The 27,977-nt window shown below is 49.2% G+C and overlaps 2 protein-coding genes across 10 annotated transcripts in view; one reads left to right on the top strand and one right to left on the bottom strand.

The window, feature by feature from the left end:
* The window catches only part of LOC101829789 (heat shock transcription factor 2 binding protein), a 109,072-nt gene extending 108,685 nt beyond the window's left edge, over positions 1 to 387 (bottom strand). For 6 of the 7 annotated variants that reach the window (XM_040732079.1, XM_021227493.2, XM_040732078.1 and 3 more), the window contains exon 1: positions 278 to 387. The gene's annotated coding sequence lies outside the window, so the exon portion shown is untranslated. Of the gene's footprint in view, positions 1 to 124; positions 231 to 277 lie in introns of those variants that run through there. The other variant, XM_040732077.1, reaches the window with a different exon arrangement.
* On the top strand, positions 22 to 27,976 carry Rrp1b (ribosomal RNA processing 1B). 3 transcript variants are annotated; one of them, XM_040732075.1, is made up of 16 exons: positions 22 to 157; positions 9,074 to 9,156; positions 10,601 to 10,658; positions 11,743 to 11,828; positions 12,375 to 12,436; positions 12,877 to 13,006; positions 14,036 to 14,100; positions 14,547 to 14,728; positions 15,600 to 15,688; positions 16,871 to 16,968; positions 18,360 to 18,379; positions 19,194 to 19,322; positions 21,262 to 21,965; positions 23,412 to 23,552; positions 24,492 to 24,555; positions 25,576 to 27,976. In XM_040732075.1, exons 1-16 carry the CDS (start codon positions 94 to 96, stop codon positions 25,767 to 25,769), a joined length of 2,169 nt encoding a protein of 722 aa, XP_040588009.1. In that variant the 5' UTR covers positions 22 to 93; the 3' UTR covers positions 25,770 to 27,976. The 3 variants fall into 3 exon arrangements, with proteins under 3 accessions (XP_040588009.1, XP_005070748.1, XP_040588010.1); XM_005070691.4 differs by lacking the exon at positions 22 to 157 and adding an exon at positions 396 to 629; XM_040732076.1 differs by lacking the exons at positions 22 to 157; positions 9,074 to 9,156 and adding an exon at positions 9,188 to 9,397.
* Position 27,977: the final 1 nt, after the last annotated feature.

Raw genomic sequence — 27,977 nt, forward strand, 5'->3', positions numbered from 1 at the left:
TGATGCGCGAGCATCAGAACTCTAGGCATTACGTGGGGGAAGTGGAGGTGCGGGAGCACTGCCTTGTGCAGTCATCAGGCCCGGGCTCCCTGGATGACGCCCTTCCCCCTGGGTTCAATTCTACCCTGGAAAGCCCGCCGAGTTCTGCAGACACTGGGTGAGTGGGGGTCGTTGGAGCGCCGTTCCCCCGACAGAGCCTTGTTAGCTGTGCTTAGAGCCTAGACTGCGTCAAACCAGCCGTAGGCGTCTGCCTGGAGGAAACCTGACCCCAGCTAACCTCGACGCCAACCGCACTGCACTCGGACCACCCACAGGATGTACTGAAGCAGCGCGGCTGCAGCGTCTGCTCGCGCCACGGCCACGCGGGCTCGCTGGGCGCGATACAACGGGCGCGTCTGTGACGCCATCACCCGCGCGCCGCTGCCCGTGCGCAGGCGCAGTAGAGACTGCTCGGAGGCGAGCTGCGCGCGCGCTACCCGGGGATGCTTGAGCGGGCGCGATGGCTCCCGCCATGCAGTCGGCCGAGCTCCAGTTCGCCCAGAGGCTGGCCTCCAGCGAGAAAGGTGTCCGCGACCGCGCAGTGAGGAAGCTGCGGCAGTATCTCAGCGCGAGGACGCAGAGCGACACAGGTGCGGGCCGGGGTCCGCGTCGCTGCGTTCGGCGTGGGTCGCGCCTGTGGGTGCGGGTGCGGCTGCTGCGGGCTGTGCGGCGGAGCTCCAGGTCCGACCTCAGCACTGGCCCAGCTCGCCGGGGCCCATTCGTGTTTCTCGTTTCCTTCCCTTGGGTAGCGCCTGCAGGCGCTGGTGTGCGGGAGAGAGTTGAGGCTGTATTCCAGCCCCGGAGGAACTCAGGCAGTGTGGTGGCCAGGACCTGTGGCCGTGGTGCATGTGTGTTATACCAGTGGTGTGGAAAAGTGCGGGAGAAAGTCTCTCCAAGGGAAGCCGCCTGTGTGCTGTGAGATTTTGAAAGGAGGAAGCCAGACAGACAGACGCAGGAAAAGAGCTAAGGGTGCCCTAGGCCAGAGAAATCAAAAAGTTGGCGCGCAGGGCGTGTTGAGATGAAGTTGATCCTGGAGGCAATGAGGCCAGATTACTCACTGGCTTTCTCGTTTAACTGCCGTGAAGTGCACTGGAAGATTTTACTTGAGTGATCCAGAATAGGTTGAACTCTTGAGTGAACACATACGGTCTGTACTGCAGCGTGCTGTGGGGGTTTCAGGTTGCAGCCAATTAGCTAAAGTTTGAGTTACGTGTTGCCAAATCTGCTTAAAATTGAAACATGGGGGACTGGAAAAATGGCTCAGCGGTTTGAGTCCCAGTACCCGCATGGCAACTCACGACGAGTGGAGAGGAGTCGCCCCCTTCTGACCTCTGCTGACACCAGGCATGCACGTGGAGCACATACATGGAGGCAGGCAAAACACTCCTACACCTAATACAAATCTAAGAAAGTTTTCTTTAATTAAAATCTGCCCCCGTGTGATAGCTCACACCATCAATTCCTGCATTTGAGATGCTGAAGGTAGCCATGGCCACAGGGCAAGCAAGATTTTTATCTCCAAAAAAGGGAAGAGAAACTTTTGTGAGAAATGTGATAGAGGAATAAAACTAAAATATTCTTTTTTAAAACTATTACGTGTGTGCACGTCCACCCTAGAATCCAGAGGTCAGGTTCAGGTAGACGGGCTTAAGTACCAAATGCTATTATCCACTGAGCCGACTTAGCAGCTGAGATCCCTCCCCACCCCATAATGTTTCAGTTAAGGATTGCCCCCGGAAATTCCGTTTCCTCTCATGCTTACAAGTTTCCTATATACTTGTGCTGGTAGTTCCTAAACCTAACTTGGTAGCCCAGGTGGACTTTTGTTACCCTCCCTCAGATTAGTGCTCCTAGCCTGGTACTCCACCTGGCTGTCCTAGTGTCAAAAATAGGATCCACTCCTGCTTCCCCCAAACGCCAATTCTTTCCTGCTGCCCCTCCCCTATGGCTCACACTTCCTTACTTTTTCACCACACAGACACACCACACTGTTGGGGGCTCTCTTCATCCTCCACACCCACCCACACTTTGTCCGCTTGTCCTTCCTTCTCAACAACCTGAATTACTCTGCCGTAACCAGAAGTTTCTTTACCTAGGTTTCTGTCCTGTCTGTTCCCTAACTGGACTCCTTTACTCCGTTGTGCCTTTTGCTTGTTTTTGTTTTTCAACACAGGGTTTCTCTGTGCATCAGCCCTGGCTGTCCTGGAAACCAGGCTGGCTTCAAACTCCCAGAGATCTGCGTGCCTGTATCTCTTGAATGCTGGGATTTAAGGGCATGCGACCCCAAGCCTGGACTTCCATTGTGTTTCTTTAATCTCCCCTCCACAAACCAGGCCAGGTCATTTTCCTTGAAGGTCACAGTCTGTCAGTCTGTGATGTCCTCACCTGCTTTCCTAAGTCATTAGTAGTCAATAAAACCCTGTAGGCTGAGGATACCTCACATACTTTCTCACCTCCATGCTTTTTCATTCATTCCCTGCTTGTTTTGCAAAGAATTCTACCTCTTCTCCCCTGGCAGTATCATTTCCAAGAAATTCCCCATTAATGTATCTACCCAGCCTCCTGATTACCTCTAGAGTTATAAAATATGTGTCCCTTTTGTAGTACTTGGTGGGAGTGCTATTTGTTTTGGGACAGGATTTCCTGTAGCCAGGATTGGTCTCTATTAGCTAGGTTACTGAGAATGACCTTGAACTCCTCTGTGGTCCTGCCTTTGCTGTGTACAGAATACTTTGTGAATTCAGTGACTTCTGTCATTTTCCCCCAGCACTGTAAGCGTCAGTATGGAGCCTTAGGAGGACCTTCAGGAGACAAGCAAACGCGTATACTACATCTGGATCTCAGACAGCCAAAGAGGGTGTTCCTCAGACCCCTTTGGTGACAGGCCCAGAGCTTGCAGTACTAAGATGTCACAAAGGCCTGCAGCCAGCTGGCTCGCACCAGTACCAGGATCCTTCCTGCTTAGCACCACCCCACCAGATTTGCTTATCTCATTAACCTGTTCATCATCATGGCCAGTTTGTGGAATTTAATAGAAGTGGGGGCTGGGAAGATGGCTTAGCAGGTTAGACCACTTGTTTTTTCTTGCAGGGAACCAGGGATCTATTCCCAACATCCCATGGTGACTCATAACCATTCATAACTCCAGTTCCAGGGCTTCTGACACCCTCTTCTGACCTCTGCAGTCACTACAGATGCACATGGTATACACAGATGCATGTAAAATATACATATGTATAAAATAAATTAAAAATAACCACAGGGGCTAGTAGCATGACTCTTATCAATAATGTGCTTGCCACATGCCCAGGAGCACATGAGTTCAGGTGTTCAGCAACCATATAAAAACCAAGTGAAATCCTTGTGTAGCCTTGTTGGCTAGACAACCTGTCTCAGAAAATTAGCTGGAGGGCTGTTGCAGAAAATACCCAGCATTGACTTCTGACCTATACGTATGTGCATGCAAATTAATAAAAATTGTAGGATGATGCTGGGCGGTGGTGGCGCACACCTTTAATCCCAGTAGAGGCAGAGGCAGGCGGATCTCTGAGTTCCCGACCAGCCTGGTCTACAAGAGCTAGTTCCAGGACAGCCTCTGAAGCCACAGAGAAACCCTGTCTCGGGGAAAAAAGGCAGAATGAATGTCTTAATCGAGGAGCAAGAAAACCAAAGTATCTGGCACTGCTGTGCCCCGTCGTAATAGAAGCACAAGTTGCCTCACATTTGCGTCTCGTTGACAAACTCCATTTGTTTTGCAGCCTTGCATCTTGTTGAGACAGCTGATGTCTTAGTCTTACTGAAACAGATAGCTGTCTATCAGCAGCATAAATAGATAGCTCTGTGGTCTTCTCTGTCATGGAGCGGTCACTGTGGTTTAGTTCATGGTGGCATTTGTGAAGTACTGTGTGTTGCTGTGTACACTGTTCTTGGCTTAGGGATTGCAGCAGTGAGCCAAGCAGGCAATCCCCGCCTGTCTTAACAGTACTCCGCCGTAAACATTTAACATTTACTAAAGCCATGGTGTATCTTAAACCAACCCTGTGGCAGCTTCGTTTGTGTCATTGCTTCCCCTTTTTTTATTAGTATTAGGGGTGTGGGTGTGTGCGCGAGCACTCGCAAAAGGGAGATGATGTGTTACACACACACTTGCAGGTGAGAAAACAACTTTTTAGGGCTAGTTCTCTCCTCCCGTTTTTATGTAGGTTCAAAAGCTGGAGCTCGGGGTGTGAGGTTTGTGTAGAAGAACCTTTACCTGCCGAGCCATTTGTTTCCCCAGCCCCAGCTTCCTCTTTGATGGCATAGAAAATGACTGGATTTGTGGCTGGTGGTGGCTAGAGTTACTGTAGGCATTGTGGAAGTAAGTGCCTTTCCTACTGATGGAGTTAGGGTTCTCCGCTGGACAGTTATAAAAAGGGGGAGGTGTACACGTTGTGGCAACTCACAGCTACCTGTAACTCCAGTTCTAGGGGACCTGACATCCTCACACAGACACACATGTAAGCAAAACACCAGTGCCAGTGCACATGAACTAACAACAAGTCATAAAAAATGGGGGTGGGTTAAGACAGAAAGTGAATCACAGTGACATTCGCCAGTGGGAAAGCACTCAGCTCTAACAGAGTGCCTCTCGTGCTTGCGTGTACTCTTGATTTCATGTAAACCGTGTACTACATGCATTTTATAATGAGGGCACTGGGCCCTAGCCAACAGTGTGCTTCCCTTCGCTACAGATTAGACAAGGTGTCCTGTACCCAGACTCCTGCTGCCCCTGGCCCACCATTAAGTCTGTTGAAATGGACTGGATTTCATTTTAGAAGCTCTAGTAATCCTGTGGAAGCTTTGCCTGTGATGGCCGTGAGCTGTCCAGGGATACTGGATGCACTCAAGTGTCATTCACCACTGGCCTTTAAAGAACCATCTGGAGGTTTGTGGGCACAGTTCAGTGTGGAGCACTTACTGAGCATGTGTATAGTACATGCTCAATAAGAGATAGTACATACTGTGATGCTTTACGTGTGAATGGCCACAGTACTGATTATGGTAACACACATCCAACACATGTAGCCATGCTGTTCTGACATACATATAATGGTTATGCACATAGGAAAAGTCTGCGAGGGTGCATACACATCCGGTGGGTCATGGTCCTCTGGGGAGGAGCCGGTGAGTTAGACATGCTTTTGACTACAACTCTGGAAATTTTGTGGTGTGTGTGTGTTTTGCAAAAATGCATTTTTATTGTGTGGGTATTTGACCTCAGGTGGGGTTGGGTGTTCCCTACACACTTGGATGGTAAGACTACTGTCTAGCATCCATGCCACACATTTCAAGGGCAGAGATATGCCCCTGGGCAGCAGGAAGCCAGTGACACCAGAACTCATTTCTCTGAAGAAGCTTTGCCCTGCTGGGTGGTCTCCATTCTTTCCCTCCCTCTGTGCAGGCTCAGGAGCGGCTCGTGTGCTGTGCTGACCAGTGAGAGACCTCCCTAGAGCCCGGGCAGAGGAACAGTGAAGGGGCTAATGGCCCTTTCTGACTTGGCTTATACCCTCATTGCTGTCATTGCAGTGGCTGCTACACCACCCCACTGCCTCCTTCTACAGCCTTGCCCTGAAATCTGGACCCACAGGCAGCTCGCAGACAAACCCTGAGTGTCTGGCCAGGTCCCTCCCGGGAACCACAGCTTTAATCCTCCTATAGCTTTCCACAGGCTTTATGGAGGGTTCTTCAGGCGTCCATTCAAAGCACACAGCCTGTGTGGGACTTTGGCTACTTCGTGTAACCCTTTTTTTCTCCTCTTGTATTGAGGATCATTTCAAATATGTGAAAAGTATCCTTGTTTCACTGCTGTGGTAGTTCCCAGCACTTGACCAGCTCGTTTGACACGCCCCTTTCGGATCTTAGGCCTCTAGCCCACTTCATTCACTCAGCACGTAGTCCCTCTTTTAACAACCACAGCATCACCTGTACACCATAACAAAGGCCTCAGCCAGGCCTGGTGGCCTGCCTGCACCTATCATCACAAGTGGAGGCAGAAAGATGAAGAATTTGAGACCAGCCTGGGCTACATAGCAAGACTCTTAAATACACACGCACACACAGTCTTGATGTAATGAAATATTCAATCTACTGAATTTTTCTCAGCATCTTTTTTGTTTGTTTGTTTTTGTTTTTTTCGAGACAGGGTTTCTCTGTGGCTTTGGAGCCTGTCCTGGAACTCACTTTGTAGACCAGGCTGGTCTCGAACTCAGAGATCCGCCTGTCTTTGCCTCCCGAGTGCTGGGATTAAAGGCATGGGCCACCAATGCCCTGCTTCTCACCATCTTTTGTTTTTCTGTCAATTCAAACAAAACTGGTGTATCTGCAGACTTAATTCCCAGCAGTTCTTTTTTTTTTTTCTCCTGTACTGTTTGTTATGGAATGTGGGACATTTGTCTTCTAGAATACCATACCTTTGTCTCATGTATCTCTGCCCCAACGTTTTTATAAACTAGTAACCAGAGGTACAAGTCAGATTTTTAAGATTACTTAGACAGATCTGTGTTTGTGATTTTCCTGTGATAAGTTCCAACTGATGGTTTGGGTGTGATCTGACCCAAGTGATCTGAAGTGGTTTCTGCAGTCGCCGGTTCTTAGCCAGATCCACTGTTCTCCAGGCACATGTGCAGTCTTAGAGTATGACCAAACAAAAGTGCAGGTTACCACAACAAGAAAAGTCAGCCATTGTAACTGTAGTTGGGCAGGTGCTGGGGGGGTGTGCCATGTTTACATTAGTTAGCAGAGAGAGGTCAGTTGGCGTGTCACTTGTGTGGCTCCTTTAAGAAATGTGCTTTGATTAGCTAACTTTATTTACTATGGTTTCTGCTATCCTGGTGTTTGGGATTTGTGGGTTGTTTCTTTGTGTGAAATGATCTACCTATGTAGCCTTGGCTGCAACTCTGCCTGCATCTGTACGAGGATTAAAAGCATGTGCTACCACACTTGCCATCTTGGTTTTAAGTGGAAAACTATCACAAAAAAATGCAACATTATAAAGGCATTGAAAGGAGGCAGGCCTTTTTAAAAAAAAGAACTTTTTAGGGGGAATGTTGGGGGGTTGCATACGTGCATGCATGTAGGAGCATGTTGGTTGGCTGCCACCATCTATTCCCCTATTCCCTGAAGGCAGGGTCTCTCTGAACCCGGAACTTAGTGTTTGTGCTAGGCTGGGTTGACCATTGGAAATCACAGGAGCTTGTAGCTTCTATCTGGAGCTGAAGACTGGGGTTCTCATCCTGCCTCACAGGTGGTCTCACTTATTGGAGTCTCACCTGCTGCACCATCTCCCCAGCCCAGACACAGCTCTTCAGTAAGTTGGAAATCAGTCATAGAATAAAGTTGGCTCACTGAGTACACTACAGAGCCACTAGTCTACTACAAAGGTTCTTTACCATTTTAAAAATGTCTCGTGGAGTTAATAGCACACTGGATTCAAATATGTACTTGAATTGTGAGTCTAGTTAGTTTTTTTCTTACTCTTTGGGAGCCTGCCACCCAGCTCCCAAATAAATACATGGAGACTTATTCTTACTTATGAGAATGCCTGGCCTTAGCTTGGCTTGTTTCTAGCCAACTTTTCTAAATTAAGTTGACCCATTTCTCTTTACGCTTTGCCTCTGGGCTTTTTACCTTTCTTTACTCTGTATACAGTCCTTCTTCCCTTCTTCCTCTGTGACTGGCTGTGTGGCTGCTTGGCTGGCCCTGGTGTCCTCCTTTCAACCTATTTTCGTTCATCCTCTTCTCTCCAGCCTAGATTTCTCTTCCTGTTTATTCTCTGCCTGGCTGCCCGTTTCTCTCTCCTGCCTAGCCATTGACTGTTCAGTTCTTTATTAGATCAGTCAGGTGTTTTAGGCAGACTTACTAACACAGCTTTACAGAGTCGAACAAATGCAACATAAAAGAATACAACAGGTCTTTGCATCATTAAACAAATATTTCACAGCATAAACGAATGTAACATATTCCACAACATGTGTAAGGTGGGACACAGAGGCAGGAGGATCACAAGTGTCAAGGCCAGTCTGAACTAAGTAACAAGACCTCAAAAAGCTAAGCAAACAGCAGGGCATGGTGGCGCACACCTTTATGCCCAGCACTCAGGAGGTAGAGGCAAGCGGAATACTGTGAGTTCAAGACAGCCTGGTCTAACAAAATGAGTTCCAGGACAGCCAGAGCTGTTACACAGAGAAACCCTGTCTGAAAAGAAAAACTTGTTTTTATTCATCTTGTTTGTCTCAGTGTACTGCCGAGAAAACTTCCGTCCCTGACCATGCAGATGGAGAATGCTGCTGCTTCTCTGCCTCAGCATTCATGGCCATCTTTGCTTTCTGACACCTGGAATAGGACCACGAGCGGCTGGCCATGGTCCTGGCAGCTGGGCAACAAGTGGTAGGGCCAAGTGATAACCTCCAGGACATGCTGCTTAAAACAGACGGATGCAGTTTTAAGAACTGCCTGGAAATGATGGCTGACACCGTGAGAAGGAAGGAGCGCGGCTGATTTTCGCCTATAGTGGACCCTTTTAAAAGTACCCCTGGCTCGGCAGAACCATCCTCACTGGTCCATCTTCTGTCCTTGGGAGTGGGTCTGCCATTTGATGGGGCACTTAGTCACTGGAGAACCTTACATCTTTTATGGGACTTGTGGTTTTCCATCATTAAGATCAGTGAAACCTTTCTTCCCTTGCTGGGAAGGGGTGAGTTCGAGGCCTGGTATGTGCTTGGCAACTGGTCTACCAGGCATATGGGTTAGTTTTACTGTCCCACTTGGTGATAAGGACTTGTCCCCATTGCCGCCCACCTTTGACTGATAGTGACACGTGCAGTAGAAGTTACATGTGTACATGGCATGCTTGGGATATTAGCCATTAGCATGAGGTGTGCTGCAGGTTTAGGGAAGGGTGTGCAGAAGGGGGGGTAGTCTTGCTGCTGGTGTAGCATCTGTAAACATTAAGGAAAGGATATAGACTCTAAGGTGGTTGTGCCATTTTCTCCCGCAGGAGGTTTCACTCAGGAAGAACTCCTAAAAATATGGAAAGGACTCTTCTACTGCATGTGGGTACAGGACGAGCCCCTTCTGCAGGTAACGCAGCCCCTCATCGTGTTCCTGGAACTTTGCCACGGTGGATACGAGACTTGACCATTTACGCTCCGCCAGTCTGCTGCCATCCCCAAACAGATGGAAGTAAACGCTTCAAGGAGCCATTGTCTCAGCTCTTGTCCCCTCGGGAAGGGGCAGCAGGCCCTTAGGCTGTGCTTTCAGACATATCGGACACACTAAGTCATAGACTCCCTATTGCTCTCATCATTTCATAGCTTCCATGGTAGGTTCTACACAGTGTTTCTAATGTTTCTGCTTTCTCTTCTGTTGATGCGTGGTCAGAAGCACAGCAGGGGGTGCTGGTGAAGATGCAGGCAGCCAGGCCCTGTGGCTAAAGTGCCATGGGCAGCACTAGTGACCAGAATACACAGCTGAGCTTTTATCCCTGCCCACTGAGCCTGCCACCAGTACAACCATAGAAGAGTTTTGTTCTAATGTCTGAAACTAGACCCACTTCAATAGCAGGAGAGTACGGGTCACAACACCCAAGCCCCAGTGTAGAATCCTCCTGGGTAGCGCTTACCTTGTGTGTGAAGCCTTGCTGCTTTTCTCAGGACACATAGTGACTTGTCTCAATTCACTGTGTTGATTCTACTGAACATATTTTGAGTGGGATAACAGAGAAAAATATTTTAAGATTATATTCAGAAGTAGCAACAAGCAGCTTTAGTGGAGGAAGAGAACCAACCAAAAGGAGCATCATTTTCAAGTCTTGGAGTTCATTCAAGACAAGTAAGGCACTCTGGGCACAGGAGACGTGAGCAGGGCCATTAAAGGTGCTCATCTTCAGGTAGTGGAAGATGGAAGGCTTCCTAAACCCAGCCCCTTACTTCTGACTACTGTGCCTCCACAAACTCTTCAGTTTTGCCCAGAGCACAACCTTGAGGACTCTGTTGACATTCCGGCCTGCTCTAACCAGGTCTAGTGGAAGACTGGAATGGAAACCCCATTGTACAAGCACCAGCAAGGTTCTGCTATACCTTCTGGCTTTGCAACATTTGATAATCATGATAGATTCTGTTTAGCTTATATGTTAAAGCCAGGGATGGGGTGTGATAATGCACACCTTTTATCCTAGTACTCAGGCAGAGGCAGACAGATCTCTGTGAGTTCAAGACCAGCCAGAGCTATGTAGAGATCCTGTCTCCAAAAAAAAAAAAAAAAGGCCAGGAATTGGCAGTGAGATTACTTCTTAACCAGAGGCTTTCTTAAACACATAGTTTTAGCATTTTTTCCAGAAACATCACATTAGCTCAATAGTTTGCTAAAGTTTGGAGTTTCACGTAAAACCCAGGGTGTCAGCCGTAGACCCAGGACAAGAGGCACAGGTTTTCCCACCACAGAGGGAGGAGGGTACCGCCCACAGCACTGCCACTACAATGTGACCACCTAATAACTGATGTTTCTCCCCAACCCACCTTTGCAGGAGGAGCTAGCGAACATTATTTCCCAACTCATCCATGTTGTTAACAGCTCAGAGGCTCGTAAGTCCTGACTTTTTCCTGGCTTTCAGACTTCCTCATTAGCGGGTTTGGTAGCTTGCCTGGGGAACACAGTCATTGCTTCCCCCCTGTGACCGTCCAGTTTTCAGGGTGTTGGTTACATGGGAGCCTCCTGACAGCATTGCACGGGTGTTACAAGTTGTTATTGTTTTAAAGGCTGCTGAGCTTAATGTCAGCTGCTAAGTGAACAGAGATCAAAGACTGAACAGCACTCCTCCAAAGCCTCCAAATTCAACTTACTCTCATACTTGGAGGCTATGATGCTTATGCCAGTACATGCAGTAACCTGGCAGGTGCATCCTGGCCAAGATTAGTGCCATCATGGCGATAAATCACTGCAATAAAGTATAAAGTAACCCTTCTCTACCTAAAAGAAAAGAGGAGTTTTATGAAATTAGACAGCAGTTTGGCATTCCCCGCTGAGTGACTGGGTTGGTTCTCCCAGTTCTAGCTGGCTTGCAACATGTAAAGTCTACATTTGTTGTACAGTGAAGATTTCATTTGTTAATAAATTGTGCTGGGCGTGTGGTACATTCAGAAGGCTGAGCCAGGAGGTTTGTGAGCTCCAGGCCAGCCTGGGTAACAGCCAAACCCTATGTAGAAGGGGGTAGAGATACTCAAAAGTCAGTAAATAAGAAAATTTTCCAATTGTAAAGGTGGTAGCTCTGTGGCTTAAATAACTTGTGCTGTGTCTCAGCCAGACAACACCTAACATCAGAAGAAGAAAAAACTGCATTTGTACGTGAATTGTAAGAATGCTCATCGAGATGAATAGATTGATAGAGAGGGCCAGAGGGTGCCTTCAGGGGTCTCTGATAGGAAGGTGGGTTTGAGGCAGATAAAAGAACAGTGCTTCCGGGAGTATTCTGATTTAGAGGTGCTGATGGTATTGTGTTATAATGTCTTTGTATAGCTACAAAGGAAATTGTGGAGCATATTTAGTTATTGGCCAAACCCTACCTGCCCAAGGACAGATATGTAAAGAGAACTACATGTGTTTTCAGTTGCTTCCTTCTTGCTGTATGCTCATGTGGCACTGAGCCCTGAGACCCTCTTGTTCCTACAGAGCACCTGTTCATTCAGACCTTCTGGCAGACCATGAATCGAGAGTGGCAGGGGATAGACAAGCTACAGCTGGACAAGTACTGCATGGTAAGGGGCGCCTCCCTCTGTACACAGAAGGTTCTGTCACCAGGTCGGCCTTGAACTCATAGACCCGCCTGCCTCTGCCTCCTGAATTCTGGGATTAATGACGTGCACCACCACCTCCTGGCCCGCTAATGGTTTTAATATAGCTAAGTGCTAGAGTTAAGAGAAAGAGGCTGTTGGGAAGAAAGTAAACGACACCCCAGGTCATGTAGGTTTCTCAGACAAGCTGCCTTACTGGCGTTCTTGAGACTAGCTTCCATCCCCAGCAAGGAAACAGTGGGAAGCCAGGCCCAGTGTGGCAGGGTGCTGTGGCTATGCCTTGATTGTTGTTCTCTGGGGATGGCGTGGCAGAGCCTCTGTGTGCTGTGCGGACTCGCTTCCGGCTCTTGGGTACAGGCACATACCACTGTCTGACTTCATGGTTTTGATCCAGGGGTTAAATAGACTCAAGGATGTTGTCTCATTTTGGGGATCCAGCATTGACCCCTCCTCATTCAGCCAAGATGATAACTATATTTTTGCTTTTATTATAAAAATGTCGACCTTTAGCTGATCCGCCTGGTCCTGAGGCAGTCCTTTGAAGTTCTCAAGCGGAATGCCTGGGAAGAAAGGTTGGTAAACTATTTACATTAACATGTGGTGACATTAAAAGCATGTCAAAGTTGCTAGGTGACTCAGTGGTGTAGCACTTGCTTAGTGGGTTTGAGGCCCTGGTTTTGATCCTTAGTAGCCCCAAAAAATCCTTACAGAGTAATAGGGTCCTCTAAGATTTTGGGTAATAAAAAACATGAATTGGCTGATCTATGTCTACCACTATATAGTGCTATGAGAGGCAAAATAGGTCCTGAGCCAAGGGAGCTTAAAACCGAGTAAAGTTGCAGAGTCGGTTGATATGACCAGAGTAACTGTTGTCTTCCCTTTAGGCCTCATAGTGACTGTTCTGCAGTGTGAGCAGTAAACTCTTTTTGTCTGCTCTTTGGGAAGAGGTGGGTATTGGTGATGTCTTTTAGGAAAGCAACCGTGTGGTGGTTTGTTTTTTGTTACTCCTTAGCCAAATCAAGCTTTTTCTGGACATCCTGATGAAGGAGATCCTGAGTCCCGAGAGCCAGTCTCCGGATGGAGTGAAGACCCACTTGATTGGTGTTTATCTGGATGAGCTCTCCTCTGTGGGAGGGAGGGAGGTGAGAAGTAGCACTGCCCGGCCAGCGGTGTGATGTGATGGGACCGCCATGCTCAAGGGTTGACATGGGTCCTGTCAAGGAGCAACCTCTCTGACTTCTCCCCTCCTGGAGTTGACTGTCCCAGACAGCTAGTGGACTTGCAGGCAGAAAGCACGCTCTACATGTATGGCAGTCTTAACCTGTAAAGTAGGATTGATCCAGGAGTACGAGGCCCCGTGTTTAGGTACGATAGTATATGCCTGTAATCTCAGCATTGAAGCAGGTCCATCTCCTGTTCCAGGGCAGCCTGTGCCACATAGCAAGACCCTGCCTCCTCCTCCTGCAGAAAGAGTGGGATACAATTACAGAGCCCAGTATGAAAAAATCATGGTATATTGAGTATTTCAGAATCTGGGAGGGAAAGGCAATAGACAACACTACATAGATTATACCCAATGTAAATCAACAAAAAGCTAGAAAGAAAAAGTATACATACTTTTAGATAAAGATGGTTATCTCAGTTTGGGGTGTAAACAATTTCTACTATCGTCTTTGTTCTATAGTAAACCTTTTATATGTACATTAAGTAAAAGGAATTACAGTGTATGTGAGGGGGTGCATTTATTCGTTTGTTGAGATAGAGTTTTTCTGTGTAGATTTGGAATCTATCCTGGAATTCGCTCTGTAAACCAGGCTGGACTTGAACTCACAGAGATCCGCCTGCCTCTGCCTCCAGAGTGCTAGGATTAAAGGCGTGTGCCACTACTGCCTGGCTATAAATGATGTATTTTTAGAAGAGAGGCAGCACATGTACACACACTGAATTGATGAATGAAATTTAAAACTAAAGAATGCCTTTGTCTCGTGTTCTAAGATGGCATCCACATAGAATTCATATTTTCCTTGCAGTTCTGGAGATAGCCAGGGCCTACTGCTAGGCGGGTGCCACAGACAGCTATCTCAGGAGACCTGAGTGCTGAAGTGTAGCCCTGACCAGTTGTGATTCTTTGGGTCACTGCATTTTCCCTCAATTTTATGTCTAAATTACAGCTCTTGGCGGATCAGAACCTCAAGTTAATTGATCCATTCTGCAGAATTGCTGCCAAGACTAAGGAGTAAGTGGCTTCCATGTTCTCACTGCTTTCGCTGGTGCCTGAGGGTGGGGCTCTGTTGTGCAGCACAGTGCCAGGCCAGCCCAGGCTCCACAAGATCCCACTCAGAAGGAAGCAGGCAAGCAGAGGTTCTGGTCCCTGCTACTGCGCTTGGATTCCTGTCTGCCCTGTGGTGGTTCCTCGACTCTGCAGTGGACCTGAGTACCTGCCGACAGTGGTTGGGCACACGGGGCCCCGGCTTCGGTGGTGTCCCTGAGTCCCTGCCGACAGTGGTTGGGCACACGGGACCCCGGCTTCAGTGGTGTCCCTGAGTCCCTGCCCACAGTGGTTGGGCACACGGGGCCCCGGGCACATGCACTTCCCTGAGCTGTGCCCCGCTTCACCTCCTCCTGCCCAGGCTCCAGACCGAGTGTTTTAATCACGTTCTCTCTGCTTGCTTCTGCCCTCAGCCACACGCTGGTACAGACTGTAGCTAGGGGCGTTTTTGAGGTCATTGTAGATCAGTCTGCTTCTGTACCTGAAGAGACTGTGGAAGAGCAGACAACCAGAGTAGGTGACGGTGGTCTCTCTGCCCAAGAGATCCCTGCAAGCAAGCTGGCCTGTAGAAAAGCAGTCAGTGGGAAGAAGGCTGGTGAGAGCGTTTCCTTTTGTGTTCTTTTCTTTCTGGGGGCTTGCTTCGTTGGTTGGCTGGGTTTTGCTTGTTTGTGGGTATTAGTTTTGTCTGTGAGTGTGTACATGTGTGTATACTTTCATGTGAAGGCCCGATGTCAGCATTGGAAATCATTCCTCGGGTTTCCTGACCTCTTATTTTGAGATGAGGTTCATCAACGGGCTGGAAGATGTGAGTCCCGGGGACCCACCTGCTTCTGCCTTCCCGTGCTGAGCTTACAAGCCTGTACTCCCATGCCTGGCTTTTTTTTTTTAATGTGGGTTCTGAGGCTTGAACCCAGGCCCTTGTGCTTGTGTGGTGTGCACTTGCCTGACTGAGCTTCATTGGCATCTCACTGAATATTGCCCTGCCCAGAAAATGAAGCAGGAGACGTAGAGACATGTGCGAGAAGCCCAACACCACTCACACTAGGCCCGACCGATTCTGTCCCTCCAAGGAGCTCGCCTTCTTCCTGAGGTGTTTGGCCTGGGCAGGCCTGTGAGAGCTGCCCTGCAGTTGAGGTCACACACTGGTTTCTATGGCTCCTTTCTGGCGCACAGCTCCCTTCCAGGAGTCTTTAGTTGTTTTGTGGAGGGTGGAGTTGTTCAATATGGGAATGGTACTGGGAATAAAACCTGGAACTTTACATAGAATATTAAAAGACAGGCGTGTTTTTTTGTTTGTTTGTTTAATAGACTAGTTCCATGTGTCTCCCTAGGCAGAAGTTGCTGGTGTTCTGGTTTTATTTTTCTCCCGGGTAGTGGGGTTTGAACCCAGAGCCTGGAGAGACTAAGCCACAGCTGTTCTTGAATGTCAAGATTTTGTCTTTGTCTCTGTGTGTATGTGTTGGCAGCACTGGGCGAATGCCTCGGAGGTGGAGTTGTTGGCGGCAGAGAAAGAGACAGCTGTGCAGCCTTCAAGGATTCGGGGTCACCTCTCCAGGTGGGGGCAGCTTTTGCTTTTTATAGAATGTGGGTTGACTGGGGATGCGTGGCTAGAGAATTAGGGTCAGGGCTCATTAAGCCGTAGAGCCTGAATTGTAAAGTCCTTTATAATCCCTTCTGTAATTAAAGTCACCATTCTTAGAATGAGCATGTTGGGAACAAATTTAAAAGAATGAGGTTTCAGACTTGCATGGGTCACTCAAACACATGGAATCTCATCACATAGGAGGATCTTAAGTCCAAAGCTAGCCTGGGCTACCTGCTAACTTCCTGTTTCAAAAACACAAAAAGGAGTCAAGCATGATGGTACACATCTTTAATCCTAGCACTCAGGAAGCAGAGGTAGACAGATCTCTGTGAGTTTAAGGCTAGCCTGATCTACACAGCAAGCAAGTTCCAGGCGACACACACACACACACACACACACACACACACACACACACACACACACACACACACACACACACACACACACACACACTCACTCACGGCCCCTCACCCCATCTAAAAAAGACGATAACAAGTATATGAGGTGGGATTTTGAAAGGCGCCGATCTTATTTTATAATCATGGTTGTCTGTTTCTTTTTGTGTAGCTGCTAGTGCTGTTTGGGTTTTTTTTTTTTTTTAAGATTTTATTTATTTATTACATATACACCAGATTGAATTGCAGATGGTTGTGAGCCACCATGTGGTTGCTGGGAATTGAACTCAAGACCTCTGGAAGAGCAGTCGGTGCTTTTAACCTCCGAGCCATCTCTCCAGCCCCCGGGGCTTGTTTTTTGTTTTTTTGTTTTTTGTTTTTTTTTTGGTTTTGTTGTTATTATTGTTTGGTTTTTCGAGACAGGGTTTCTCTGTGTAGTTTTGGAGCCTATCCTGGAACCCACTCTGTAGACCAGGCTGGCCTCGAACTCAAAGAGATCTGCCTGCCTATGCCTCCGAAGTGCTAGGATTAAAGGCTTGGGTCACCACACCCACTTCCAGTTGTACTTTTAAAAAGTCAGAGCATTATAGGTGCTAAGATTGGGAACCCAGGAGGAACACAAACAGCTCATTGGACACATTTTGCTCTGCGTGAGACCACAGTCTGGAGAGGACTGCCCCCAAGGACACCTAGAAGACGACTCAGGTGGGCCTGACCTGTTTCACCACCACTCACGTGTCTTGTCTCTTCTTGGTAGTTCGACTATAAGGCTGTTGCTGATCGACTCTTGGAAATAGCCAATTCAAAGAGCACCCCTCCCTTCAACCGGAAGCGGCTTTGCAGACTGATCAGAAAGTAAGCAGTGAGTGAAAGCCCATGGCCATACCACCGTGGACCCGCACTCTCCCTTGTGCTGCTTTTCCCCTTCTTCTTTGTAGATTTATTTTTTTTGTGTGTGTGAGTGTGTGCATGCATGCCCACCCAGATGCTCAGATGCCTGCAGAGGCCAGAAGAGAGTGTGAAGCTTGAGTTGCAGGCAGTTGTGAGACACCTAGTGGGGTGTACCACGAACCAAACTCTTTATCCTTTATCATTTTATTCATTAGCAACCTAGCAAACGTATGAAATAAAGCCCGGGAAAGAGGCAACCCTGCTCATCTCACACAACTGTAGGGTAGTGGTGTCAGGGTACTCCTCCAGTGTCACCTGTTGGCATACCAAGGGGTTCAGTTAGCCACCTTCAGCCTCACCTCCCAGTAGGACCCTAAAGGGTCAGGTAATCTGGTAGTCGGCATCTGTGTCATTAGGACTGGGGTGGTGTGATAGATGATTGGCCAGAAAGCCAGTTGGTGTGTTCTGACTGGCTGTGGGTAACAGCTGTCTGGTCACCTTTGGATTAACAGACACTGGCCTGAGCTTCATCCTTAATGTTATGAATGCTTTTAGAAGGGAGCTAGGGGTGTGGTCCAGTGGGTAACGTACTTGCCACATGTGAGGAAACTTGAGGGCTAAAGTTTGGATCTTCAGTGCCCATGGAAGTTTTGGGCAGGCGTCGGCTCACATCTAACCCCAGCACCCATGAAGTTCCAGGCAGTAAGGTGGCCCATTTGCTTGGGAGGCAGAGATGGAACTCTCAGAGCAAACTAGCTAGACTATTCAAATTGGTAAGCTCTAGATTCAAGTGAGAGACCCAGCTTCTATGTGTAAACTGGAGAGTGGCTCAGGAAGATAACCAATATCAACCTCTGACTCTACAAGCACAGTGTGTTCACATGAGTGTACACACACACACACAGTGGCTTCTAAAGAAAGAATACTCCAAAAGATAGCATTCATAATTTCCCGTGATTTATAGCTGGGTCACTAAAGGTGTGCCAAGGTCTCCACTGTGGATGCTGGAGCTGACATGCCTGCCCTCGCAGCCCAGCCCAACCCCATGCATGTCCTTCCTATCCTGTTGCATAATGAGAACGCTCTGCCAGTCTCCCCTAGATACAAGCAGAGACAAACGAGGAAGACACTGGAGTGCTTGTTTTGTGTGTCAAGAGAGACTCTGTAGCCATGGTGGCCTTTGCAGTGTTGGTGCCTTTGTCCTGGGTTCCTTCCTGACCCATCACGTCCCTGGGTGGAGCTGTCCCTGGCCTCCCCTGTGGAGGAGAGAACAAAGAATGCACATGCAGATTCCTGCTTGTGTCCAGGACCTGTGTCTTGATTGCTCCTAACTCCATGTGTTCCTTTCTTTGCAGGTTCCAGGACCTGTCTGAAGGTGAGAAGAGTTGGACTGTGAGTCAGGGTGTTCGCACCCAATGCACACCCACCAACAGCATCCCTCCCAGATTCTGGGAAGTGGGATAGCGGGCACTCATGGGAAAGTGACGTGTGGGGTGGTCGCCCTCAGCGAGGGTCACCTGGCATACCTAAGGGAATATACCCTGGGATGTGCCACGGGTTCAAGACCCTTTGCACCCACTTTCCATACATCTGGTTCCTCCTATGTGTGAGTAATGTGGTGTTTGAGTTTTTATTGGTGCTTTGTACAGTTTTTAATGGGAAGAGGGAAGACGGAAGAGGTGGTTCAGTGGTTAAGAGCACTGGCTGCCCTTTTAGAGGACCCACATTCAATTCTAGAACTCACATAGAGATCCCATGAGTGCCCTCTTCTGGCATCTGTGGGCACCAGGCATACACATGATATAGGCAGAACACTCAAAGGTTTTGGTTTTGTTTTGTTTGATTAAGCTGGGCTAGGAAGATTATAATCCTTTGTCAAGAGGAAAATCTGGTATGTCAGGAACTTTCATTTCTCTTAGGACACATGTCCCTGGGGTGAGCTGTTGTAAGCTTGGTAAATTTGGGCAGGCCAGTGAGCCAGCTGTCCTGTGCCTTGTGCTCTGGGTGGACCCGAGGTGTATTCTGGCTGTGAGTTCACTTGGAAAAGCAGTTGGTAGCAGAGGTGATGAAGCAGAACTCAGGCTCAGGGCCCTTAGCTGGAGGGTTAGGAAGGAGCCCAGGACCTGGGCTGATGCGCCAGATGAAAAAAGGCCTTGGAAGCTGACCAGTGTCCCTTTGGTACCTGCCAGGCAATAGTGCTCAGCTCGGTTCTGGTGAGGACATTACTGCTGATGAAAATGGTCAAGCCCTCGGTCAAAAAAAGCACAAGAAAAAAAGAAAGAAGCTTTTAGAAAGAGCTGCCTTGGACAGGGAGAAAGGTAAGCTGTGAAGCCGTAGTCTCGGGCCTGAAAGAAAGGCTCACACCCAAGTAGCTCTGGGCCCTTGAAGTCTGGGGACTGGTGAGCCAGTGCTCTCGTGAATCATTGGCATAGCAAAAAATCTCACTGTGTGTTTTGGGATTTGATTTAATTTGGTGTGGTTGGGAGAGGGGAGGTTTGTTTTTTGAAATAGAACCATCTTATGTAGCCCAGGTTTGCCTCAAACTCAGGATCTCCTGCTCCACCTCCAGAGCACTGGGGTCTTATGCAAGCAGCATCATGCTCACAGATTTCCTAGGTCCTGTACAGCCAGTTCTGATTTCGTGTGTGCAGAGGCCTCTGCTATTGGATGGCCCTTAGGTAGCATGGGGAAAGAAATAGGGCTCCAAACACTGTGTCTGTGTGTGTCTTCCGACTTTAAAATTATTGGAAACCAGGGTTGGCCAAGTGACTCAGCAGATAAAGGCACTTACTGCCCACCCTAAGATCAATCCCTAGGGCCTATGTGGAAGAAGGAGATGATGACTGATTCCCACAAGGTGTCCTCTCACCTCCACGTGTGTCTGCATGCACATGCACAACATAAGATAAATATAATTTTGTATTTTAATCATTAGGGGCTGGGGAGATAACTCAGTGGTTAGAAAGCACCATCTACTCTTGCAGAAAACAGGTTCAATTTCCCAGCACCCACGTGTCAGCTTAGAACTGTCAGTAACTCCAGTTCCAGGGAAGCCAACACCTTTTTCTGGCCTCTGCATGCAACGCACATACATATGAAGCACAGTAAAATATGTTTAAAAAATACAGAAGAACAAATAATGACTGAAAACCTCTCACCATTTACCCATTTCTAGTGAGATACACCTGAGGAAGGTTTCTGGTCATAGGAAGAGAGAAGGGGGATCAGTTAACAAAAACTAGCCGAGGTCAGAATCTGTGGTGAAGGTTGTAAGCTCCAGGGACTAGAAGTGGGTTCAGTGGCAGAAAACTTTCTTAGCATGTGTCAAGCCCTAGGTACCGTCCCCAGCACCACAAGAAAGTAGTCTCTGCTGGACTGTATACTCTCAGCACTCAGGAACCTAAGGACTTCTGCATGTTTGACAGGCCAGCTTGGGGTACTGTGACCACAGCCAGACAGGAAGTAACCTAAAGGAGAACGCTTCTGTGGGCTCATGGTCCAGGGTACAGTCAGTCACAGCGGGGAAGGCATGACGGCAGGCACATAAAGCAGCTTACTTCGTCTGAGCAAGCCAGCAAGCAAAGGGGACATGGGAAACTACAGGGACAGGCTGTAAACCTCAAGGACCTCCTCCAACTAGCCCTGTCTCCCAAAGGTTCTTCAGCCTCCTCAGATAGGGGGCCAAGTGTCCAAATGCATGTGCCTAGTGTGTGTGAGCAGGCCAGGGACTGACACTAGCTGTCTTCCTCCACTGTGGCAGAAGCTCTCGTTGCCCTGGCACTCTGTGACTTGGCAAGGCTGACTGGCCATCGAGCTTCAGGGACCCATCTGTCCTGCTGTGGACACACACCATCCCCAGCACTTGGGTCACAGATACATGCCACCACACTTAGCTTTTTATGTGGGTGCTGTGGGTCCAAACTCAAGCCCTCGTACCTCGACAGCAAGTACTTTACCTACTGAATCATCCGCCCAGCCCGCCAGTGGGATTTTACTTCCATCCCCTAACAACTCAGTGGTGAGACCCTGTGCCTATAAAGGAGTCTGCTGTGATGCAGTACACTTGTATTCCTCTCACCTGTGAGAGGTAGTCATGATGACCAGAGTTTCCTAGAGCAGCCTTGGCTGTACAGCAAGTTTGAGGCGAGTCTGGGCTACATGAGATCCTATCTTATAAAACAAAGCAAAAACCACCCTGGCTGTCCGTCTTCCCAAGAGTCACCAGCAGGGCCCACTCACTGGTCTGCATCTCTATAGGAAACACGGCCTCTCTTGATGGTGAGGAGGACAGCGGAGGCAACGTTCACAAGAGAAAAAGGAGAAAGAAGAAGAGGAACCACTTGCAGACTGAGACTCAGGACCTGGATGTTGTTACCATGCCCCCAGCACAGGATGCTGACAGCCAGTCTGATGCTGCCGAGAGGCAGAGCCCACAGGCGTGTGTGACAGAGCCTGAAGCGGAGGCCGTGTCTGGCATCAGGGAGAACAGCTCTGAGCCAGCACCCATCTCACCCACACACAATAAAAGGAAACGGCCGAGGAAGAAGAACCTGAGGGTCCACAGAGAGATCTGGAAATCCACCGCTTTACCTCAGGAGGATGTGTCAGAGAATGACCCTACCGGTGGGCATCCTCAGAGCGCTGCTGCCCCAGTGTCTTCCTCAGAAGGTGTCCAAGCCCAGAAGAGGAAACGGAAACTCGGAGCTCTCCCTGTCAACAGTGGTGGCTTGACTGTGCAAAAGGCAGGCACCCCAACAAGCGCAGGGGAAGAGAAAGATGACCAGACCGCCCTGCCCCAGTGTAAGAGGCCACAGAAGACAGTGTCCAGCAGTCTTGACCTCTATGATCTGTCTAGTCAGAAGACAGCAATCTTAAAAAAGAGGAAAAAAATGAAGCAGATGTCAGACTTAGTGGAGCACAACGGAGTGTTGGAGTCCAGCGCCAGGCGGATCCAAGCTCTGGTAAGGCGGGAAGTGGCCGGAGCTTGGGTGCTGGGCTTGAATAGATGTGCTCAGAGGACTCTACTGTCTGCTAGGGCTAGGGTATGGGGACAGCCAGATCTCAGAGAAGAACAGTCAGAATGCGCTGCCTTGTAACAGCCCTCACCAAGCAAATGACAAGTTCCTATCTAGGTGGCCAGGTACAGGTGCTGTACTCAGCACCACACTCTCCGCCTCTTCCCTCACAGACCTGATGTCTCATTGAGTCAGGCAAGGGTGAGCACGTAGCTAAGAAACTGTCAGAGTCAAACGTCTGCACAGAGCTGCTCTCTCTGCTCTCCCTCTGCTCACCTCCACTTCCCCTGTGGCAAAGAGGAAGCCTGCAGCTCTCACGTTTCCAGGGTGCTCGCTCTCTCTCTCTCTCTCTCTCTCTCTCTCTCTCTCTCTCTCTCTCTCTCTCTCTCTCTCTCTCTCTCTCTCTCTCTCTCTTCTCCTCTCCCCTCTCCCCTCTCCCCTCTCTCTCTGTCTCTGGACTTCTAGAGCTGTAAAGGGGGACCCAGGTGTTCATTTTTACCGTGTCTAAGGAAGCATGCTACCTCTGGCCCAGTCAGCCCTTGTGGCAAGCACACCACACCATGTGCTCGTTGCTGTGGCCACCAAGCCATCAAAATAGTGACTCCCTGGCTTTACAGGGAGCACCTGGCCCCTGTTCAGCACCAGTGCTTTGCAGTGCCTGTGACATTGGCTCCATCTCTGAGCAGGTGAGCTCGTGGGCAGTAAAGGGTTACTGAAGGAGAGCAGAGCACTGGGCTGGCCTCGGGACATCTCTCAGCCTCCAGCCTTGCTCTGGCAGGGGCACCTCCGTGTCATAGAGTGTTTCTCGTGCCCTGGGAATCGGGATGGTTGCTAACTAGTTGGGGTCAAGGGAGGTCGCTGCTGTCTGCTCCTGGGCTAGGGTTACCTTGGGGCATGCAGGAAAGCATTATGCTTCAGCAAGGGAGGCAGGGAGCTCCAGACAGACCGACAGCCTACATGGTGTTTCCACGCTCGGCTTCCCAGCTGTGGGGACCCTCAGCCATGTGGCAGCCTCGTCCTCCACATCACACTTGCAGCCTACACAGTATCTGATCACAAACAGGAAAATGGGTTCTCGCTTAACAGGTGAGCCTTGAATGATTCAACTGTTTGTAGGACCTGACTTAGAACATAGTTACCAAAAAAAGCAGGTCTTAGTGCTGAGAGGACATGGTGATCTCTGCTGCATGGTTCCAGGAAGTGGTCTGTGCTCCGCTGCGGGGGGGGGGGGGGGTCTGGCAGAGCTGACACAACGAACTGGGCTGAGGGGTTAGGGTACATCAGCCTCCCGCACTTCCTTGCTATGCTGTCCTGGTTTCTTTCCCTGTGGGTGTGAGCCTGGCAGGTGCCTGTGATACGATTCTCCTTCCTCCCGGCCTCTCATCCTCACAGGGAAGCAACAGGCCTTTGAAAAAGCCACTGACGACAGAGGATGACTTTGTGAAGTTTGACACCCACTTCTTACCAAAGCCCCTGTTCTTCAGGAAGGCAAAGAGTAGCTCTGCCATGCATCCCCGCGGTCCTGCTGTCCAGGTGAGCCCCCACAGCACCCTTCCACAGGGACACGAGGTTAGGCTGCCTCGTCTAGACACCTGCACCTGGGTGTACAGGTAGAGTAAAGTAGCCACAAACTGAAGAAAGAGGCACGAGGTTCTAGGAAGGACTCAGCTAGAGTCCTACAGTGCAAGATGGATTGACTTCTAGGAACATTTCAAGTAGTAGAAAGGCTCATCGTTAATTCTGGTAGATTGTTGGGATGTCTAGATTATTTAGAGTCCTCTGTACAAAACTGTTTTGGTCTGTGGTGGGGTCCCAGTGGTAAAGCATTTGCTCAGCACATGTCACAGCCTTGGGTGTTAGCTCCAGCAAAGATTTTAAATGCATCTTCATTACCCATTGAAATTAGACCCCATTTTAACCCTTATCTAATCAATTGTATGTGAGCTACAAGTTACAGCTTAGAAATTCTGGGCCTGCTGGATGGCTTGGCTGGATTGCCACCCAAGTCTCACAAGCTGAGTTTAATCCCCAGAGCCCAAGGTGGAAGGAGAGGGCTGACTTCTGAAAGCTGTCCTCAGACAGACACACACACACACACACACACACACAGAGTACATACCAATAACATAACCTTTTTTTTAAATTCTGGGACAAAAATTGAATGTCATTAACATACCCTTATAATTTGGGGTGATAAATTTGGAATTCCAAGCATCCTTATCCTTTCCACTGGGACTGTAGTGCCCGGTTTGGGAAATCTGTGCATTTGTAAAAGTGGTTTGTGAAGGTCATGGGCAGAAGTCTGGTAATGGAGTCTATTTAGGCCACAGCATGCCGCCCCATTAGCCTTTGTATATGTGCAGATCAGGAAACAGACTGCAAGGGCCTTCCCCGGGTAAGTTCTTCAGGAAAATCCCAGACAAGGAGTCTGAGCACCTGTGTTACCATGGTTACTCCTCTGTTGTTCTGCAGCTGAATAAAACACCCTCCAGCTCCAAGAAAGTCACCTTTGGATTGAACAGAAACATGACTGCAGGTGAGTCGGGTGGGCTTCTGAGAAAATCCATTGGGACCACCTCGCTGGAGCGGACTCAGGGTTCTCTGGCAGCCAGGGATCCTCTTCTCCCTGTCTATTCCTGGGTCAGCCAGTTAGGCAGTGCCAATGTCTCTAGCCTCACAGGTGTCTCTGTGTGGTTTCAGCTGTCCTGGAGCTCTTTATGTAGACTGTGCTGGCCTCAAACTCACAGAGATCCCTCTGCCTCTCCAGTGTTGGGATTAAAGATAAAGAGAGATTTCAGAAGGCCCCCAGGAAAAGGGTGAGGTGAGAGGTCATTTGTCCAGGTCTCCTCTAGTTCTGTTCCAGAGGCTTAAGAAACCCTGGTTCCTTAGCTCTAACTGCCGAGACTATAGTTTAGGGCCACCGGTGTACCAGAAGGGAGAGGAAGGAAGCCCTCTCCTTACTGGTGTGGTAGTGGTGCCACCCACTAAGTAGTGTGGCCGTTGTTACTCTTACTTTAAAGAAACCAAAGGACTCTTGTAAGGAGGTGGTTGGTTTGGTTTTTGAGACAGGGTCTTGTGTGGCTCTAGCTGACCTGGAACTCACAGAGATCCACCACCTCTGCCTCCAAGTGCTGAGATTAAAGGTGTGTCCCACCACGCCCCACTGGTTGTAAGTTTAATGAGCTTAAGACCTTATTCGTGTGGACAGTAAGTGAACATGTACGTGCACACCTTTGTTTGCACTTGAGCAGACATGTGTTTGGAAAGCAGAGGGTGCAGGAAGGAGTGAGGAGCATATACCTCAAGCTAAACATCCTGATCTATAGAGCTGGAGGTTAAGACAGGTCCTGCTGAGGGACGCTATCCCGGGCAGCTGGCTGTCACTCCTGCCTCCGCGTACACTTCATCCTACAGCAAACTCGGGTGAAATTTGTTCCCCTCGCTGTACCTAGGTGTCTTCTGCATGGGGCAAACAGGAAAGTGAGCCGTGAGCCCTGCGCACCCAGAAGGAACAGAAGTGACATGTAACTAATGGCCTTTACTTTCCTTTGGACAGAATTTAGGAAGACCGACAAGAGTATCCTGGTCAGCCCCACAGGCCTCTCGAGAGTGGCCTTTAACCCTGAGCAGAGGCCACTCCACGGCGTGCTGAAGACCCCAACCAGCTCCCCCGCCAGCACTCCTCTGTCAGCCATGAAGCTCCCAGCCACCACGCCAAAGCGAAGGCCAAGGGCTGCAGACTTCTTCTGAGAGCCAGAGCCCCTTTTTAAAGACTGCTTTTATACTGGATATTCTATAAGTTATAACTTTTAAATGTGGGCTTTTAATTACTTTACAAATCCCCGTGGGCGGGGCAAATGTTCTGAACATGAGCTGCGGTCCCCATCCCTCCTTGCTGGGGGTGCAGACCATGGTTCCTGTCTGAGTCCGTGCACACGCTCACAGGACAGAGTGCTGTTGGCGTGTGGAGCCCCTCCTCCATGCCCATTCTGCACCTGCCACAGTCGGTTGCCTTTCTGGTTACATGTAGTCTCGGTCTGTCCCCATGTGGAAGCATGTCAGCTCAGGCCGCTCTGTGGGCACATGGCTGTTTCTCCTAGTGATGACTCTTGAAAACGAATGAGCAATAGTGTAGCTTTTCTACGTGTGACCAGCAGGGGGGTGGACAGGTGTGGGGTGGAGAAAAGCCACTGTCCATGAGGCTTTCTCTCCTCTGCCCGGCCTGTCCCTGTCCCTGTCTTCCTACCTCTACAGCAAGCCCAAAGTGTCTTTTCAGGAGGGCCAGTGCCCCCCAGGCTGCTGCCCACATCAGCACAGTTTCCCAGGCCTCGGGCATAGATCTTAAACTCAGTGAGTGTGCCCAGGGCCTCTCTTTTTCTCCCATCGAGGCTTGTACCAGTGTTGTCTGGACCCCAGGCTCTTGGCAGAACAGGAAGTTGGCCTCCCAAGAGTGTGTGCACTGGCAGCCATTGTTACCTAGAACACAAGCACCTGTGTCCACACAGGTTCTCTACAGCTGTCCGAGCTTGCCTTAGTGCAAAGCCCAGGGAGACACTCAGACTTCAGTGAAACAAATCTGACTTCTTGAGAGCAAAGCCTGCTCCACAGCTGGAGGAAACTGCCTTGGGTCTGAGGGGTGGGGTGCCCTCAGGAAGGAGCACAGCGGGAGGTCCAGATCCTCCTGGTCTGCAGGCTTGACTGGCAGGGCCTAGGCCCTGGCTCTCAGGCACTCGAGGCACTGTCAGCTTGCCTACTGTGCTCAGAGTATCCCCGGGACCTCCTCCTTGGTGCACCCTGGTGCAGAAACTATTCTCACACTGCTGCTTCCCAGGGGAGGAGGACTGCAGGGCACTAGCTACTGTGGGGCCTGCAGAGTTGGTACATCTGCCTCCGGCTTCACTCCTTCACTGCCGAGGGGTCCACTTCCTACCGTTCGACCAACTGACTCATGAATGACATTCCTGATAGGAGTGCAGTGACTTTTCTTTGGCCTGCTCAATGACAAAGTGTATCATTGGGCCATATTTTGTTATTGTCACAATAGGTTATGTGCAGTGTAACTTGTGGTTGCATGGTTACAGTGTGCTGAGTTTGACAGTTATATTCAAAACTGAAACCTGTGTAAAAAGGTTAAGGCAGCAAATGCTGTTAGCTCTTCACTTAAAATTTTCAACATGTCTGACAGTTTTCCGTTTTAAAGATAGGTTAATACAGCCAAGTGGGTCATATGGTCCAATGGTGTGGAACAAGACACCAGGCAGCAGTGGTAGAAACTTCCTCACAGCATTTTTATGCTAGCTACCCATCCTGAGGGACCAGTGAATATCCTGGAAGCACACCTCCTGCCTAAAAGACTCCCAGGCGGAGGGCAACCTGTGAATGCTGGGTATACAGTGAGCACTGCCATGTGAGGCCAGGGTTTTGGGTTTTATTTCTTGTGTACACAGCACGGGAAGGATGTACCATGTGAAGGAGCACATTTAGAAAGCATCTTTGTCCTTGCAGCACGTTATTTTCTCAAGTGAAACTGGTGGTAGACTTGGAAATCTAGAGAAGCTGGCCTCGGTGCTGCGGACCTAAGTAGCATTTGCAAAGACGCCAGTCTTAGTGATGTGGACGTGGTCATTCTTGCAGTTTAGTTTCAGGCTTCCTTTTTTCTCTTCCTCCCGCCCCTCAAGGTCTCATTGTGTATCCCATAGGGCCCCACACTGGTGGTCATCCTGCCTCAGCCTCCCTAAGTGCTGGGACACAATCTCCTTTCTGAACTGAAGCACGAGAAGGAGTGGGAGGGGCCAGGGAGCAGTTGCCTCCCTGGGAAGTGGGTCAGTGTCTTCTCTGGACTGCGTGACTGCCCGAAGTGTTGTTTGTTTATGATCAAATTGTATTGGTGTCCCTGGAGCTTGTTGGGACAAAAATCAAAGCCAAGACCAATTAAAAGAAGTATGTTTTTATCCTCAG

The sequence above is a fragment of the Mesocricetus auratus genome, unplaced genomic scaffold (genome assembly GCF_017639785.1).
Source record: "Mesocricetus auratus isolate SY011 unplaced genomic scaffold, BCM_Maur_2.0 Super-Scaffold_100027, whole genome shotgun sequence".
NCBI lineage: Eukaryota > Metazoa > Chordata > Mammalia > Rodentia > Cricetidae > Mesocricetus > Mesocricetus auratus.

What these genes read in the sequence shown, in the direction of transcription:
- Rrp1b (XM_005070691.4), top strand. Translation starts at nt 500, where the DNA reads ATGGCTCCCGCCATGCAGTCGGCCGAGCTCCAGTTCGCCCAGAGGCTG. An exon ending in CCTCTGTGGGAGGGAGGGAG is followed by an intron (nt 13,007 to 14,035) that starts GTGAGAAGTAGC and finishes TCTAAATTACAG; the next exon opens with CTCTTGGCGGATCAGAACCT. An exon ending in ATTGCTGCCAAGACTAAGGA is followed by an intron (nt 14,101 to 14,546) that starts GTAAGTGGCTTC and finishes TTCTGCCCTCAG; the next exon opens with CCACACGCTGGTACAGACTG.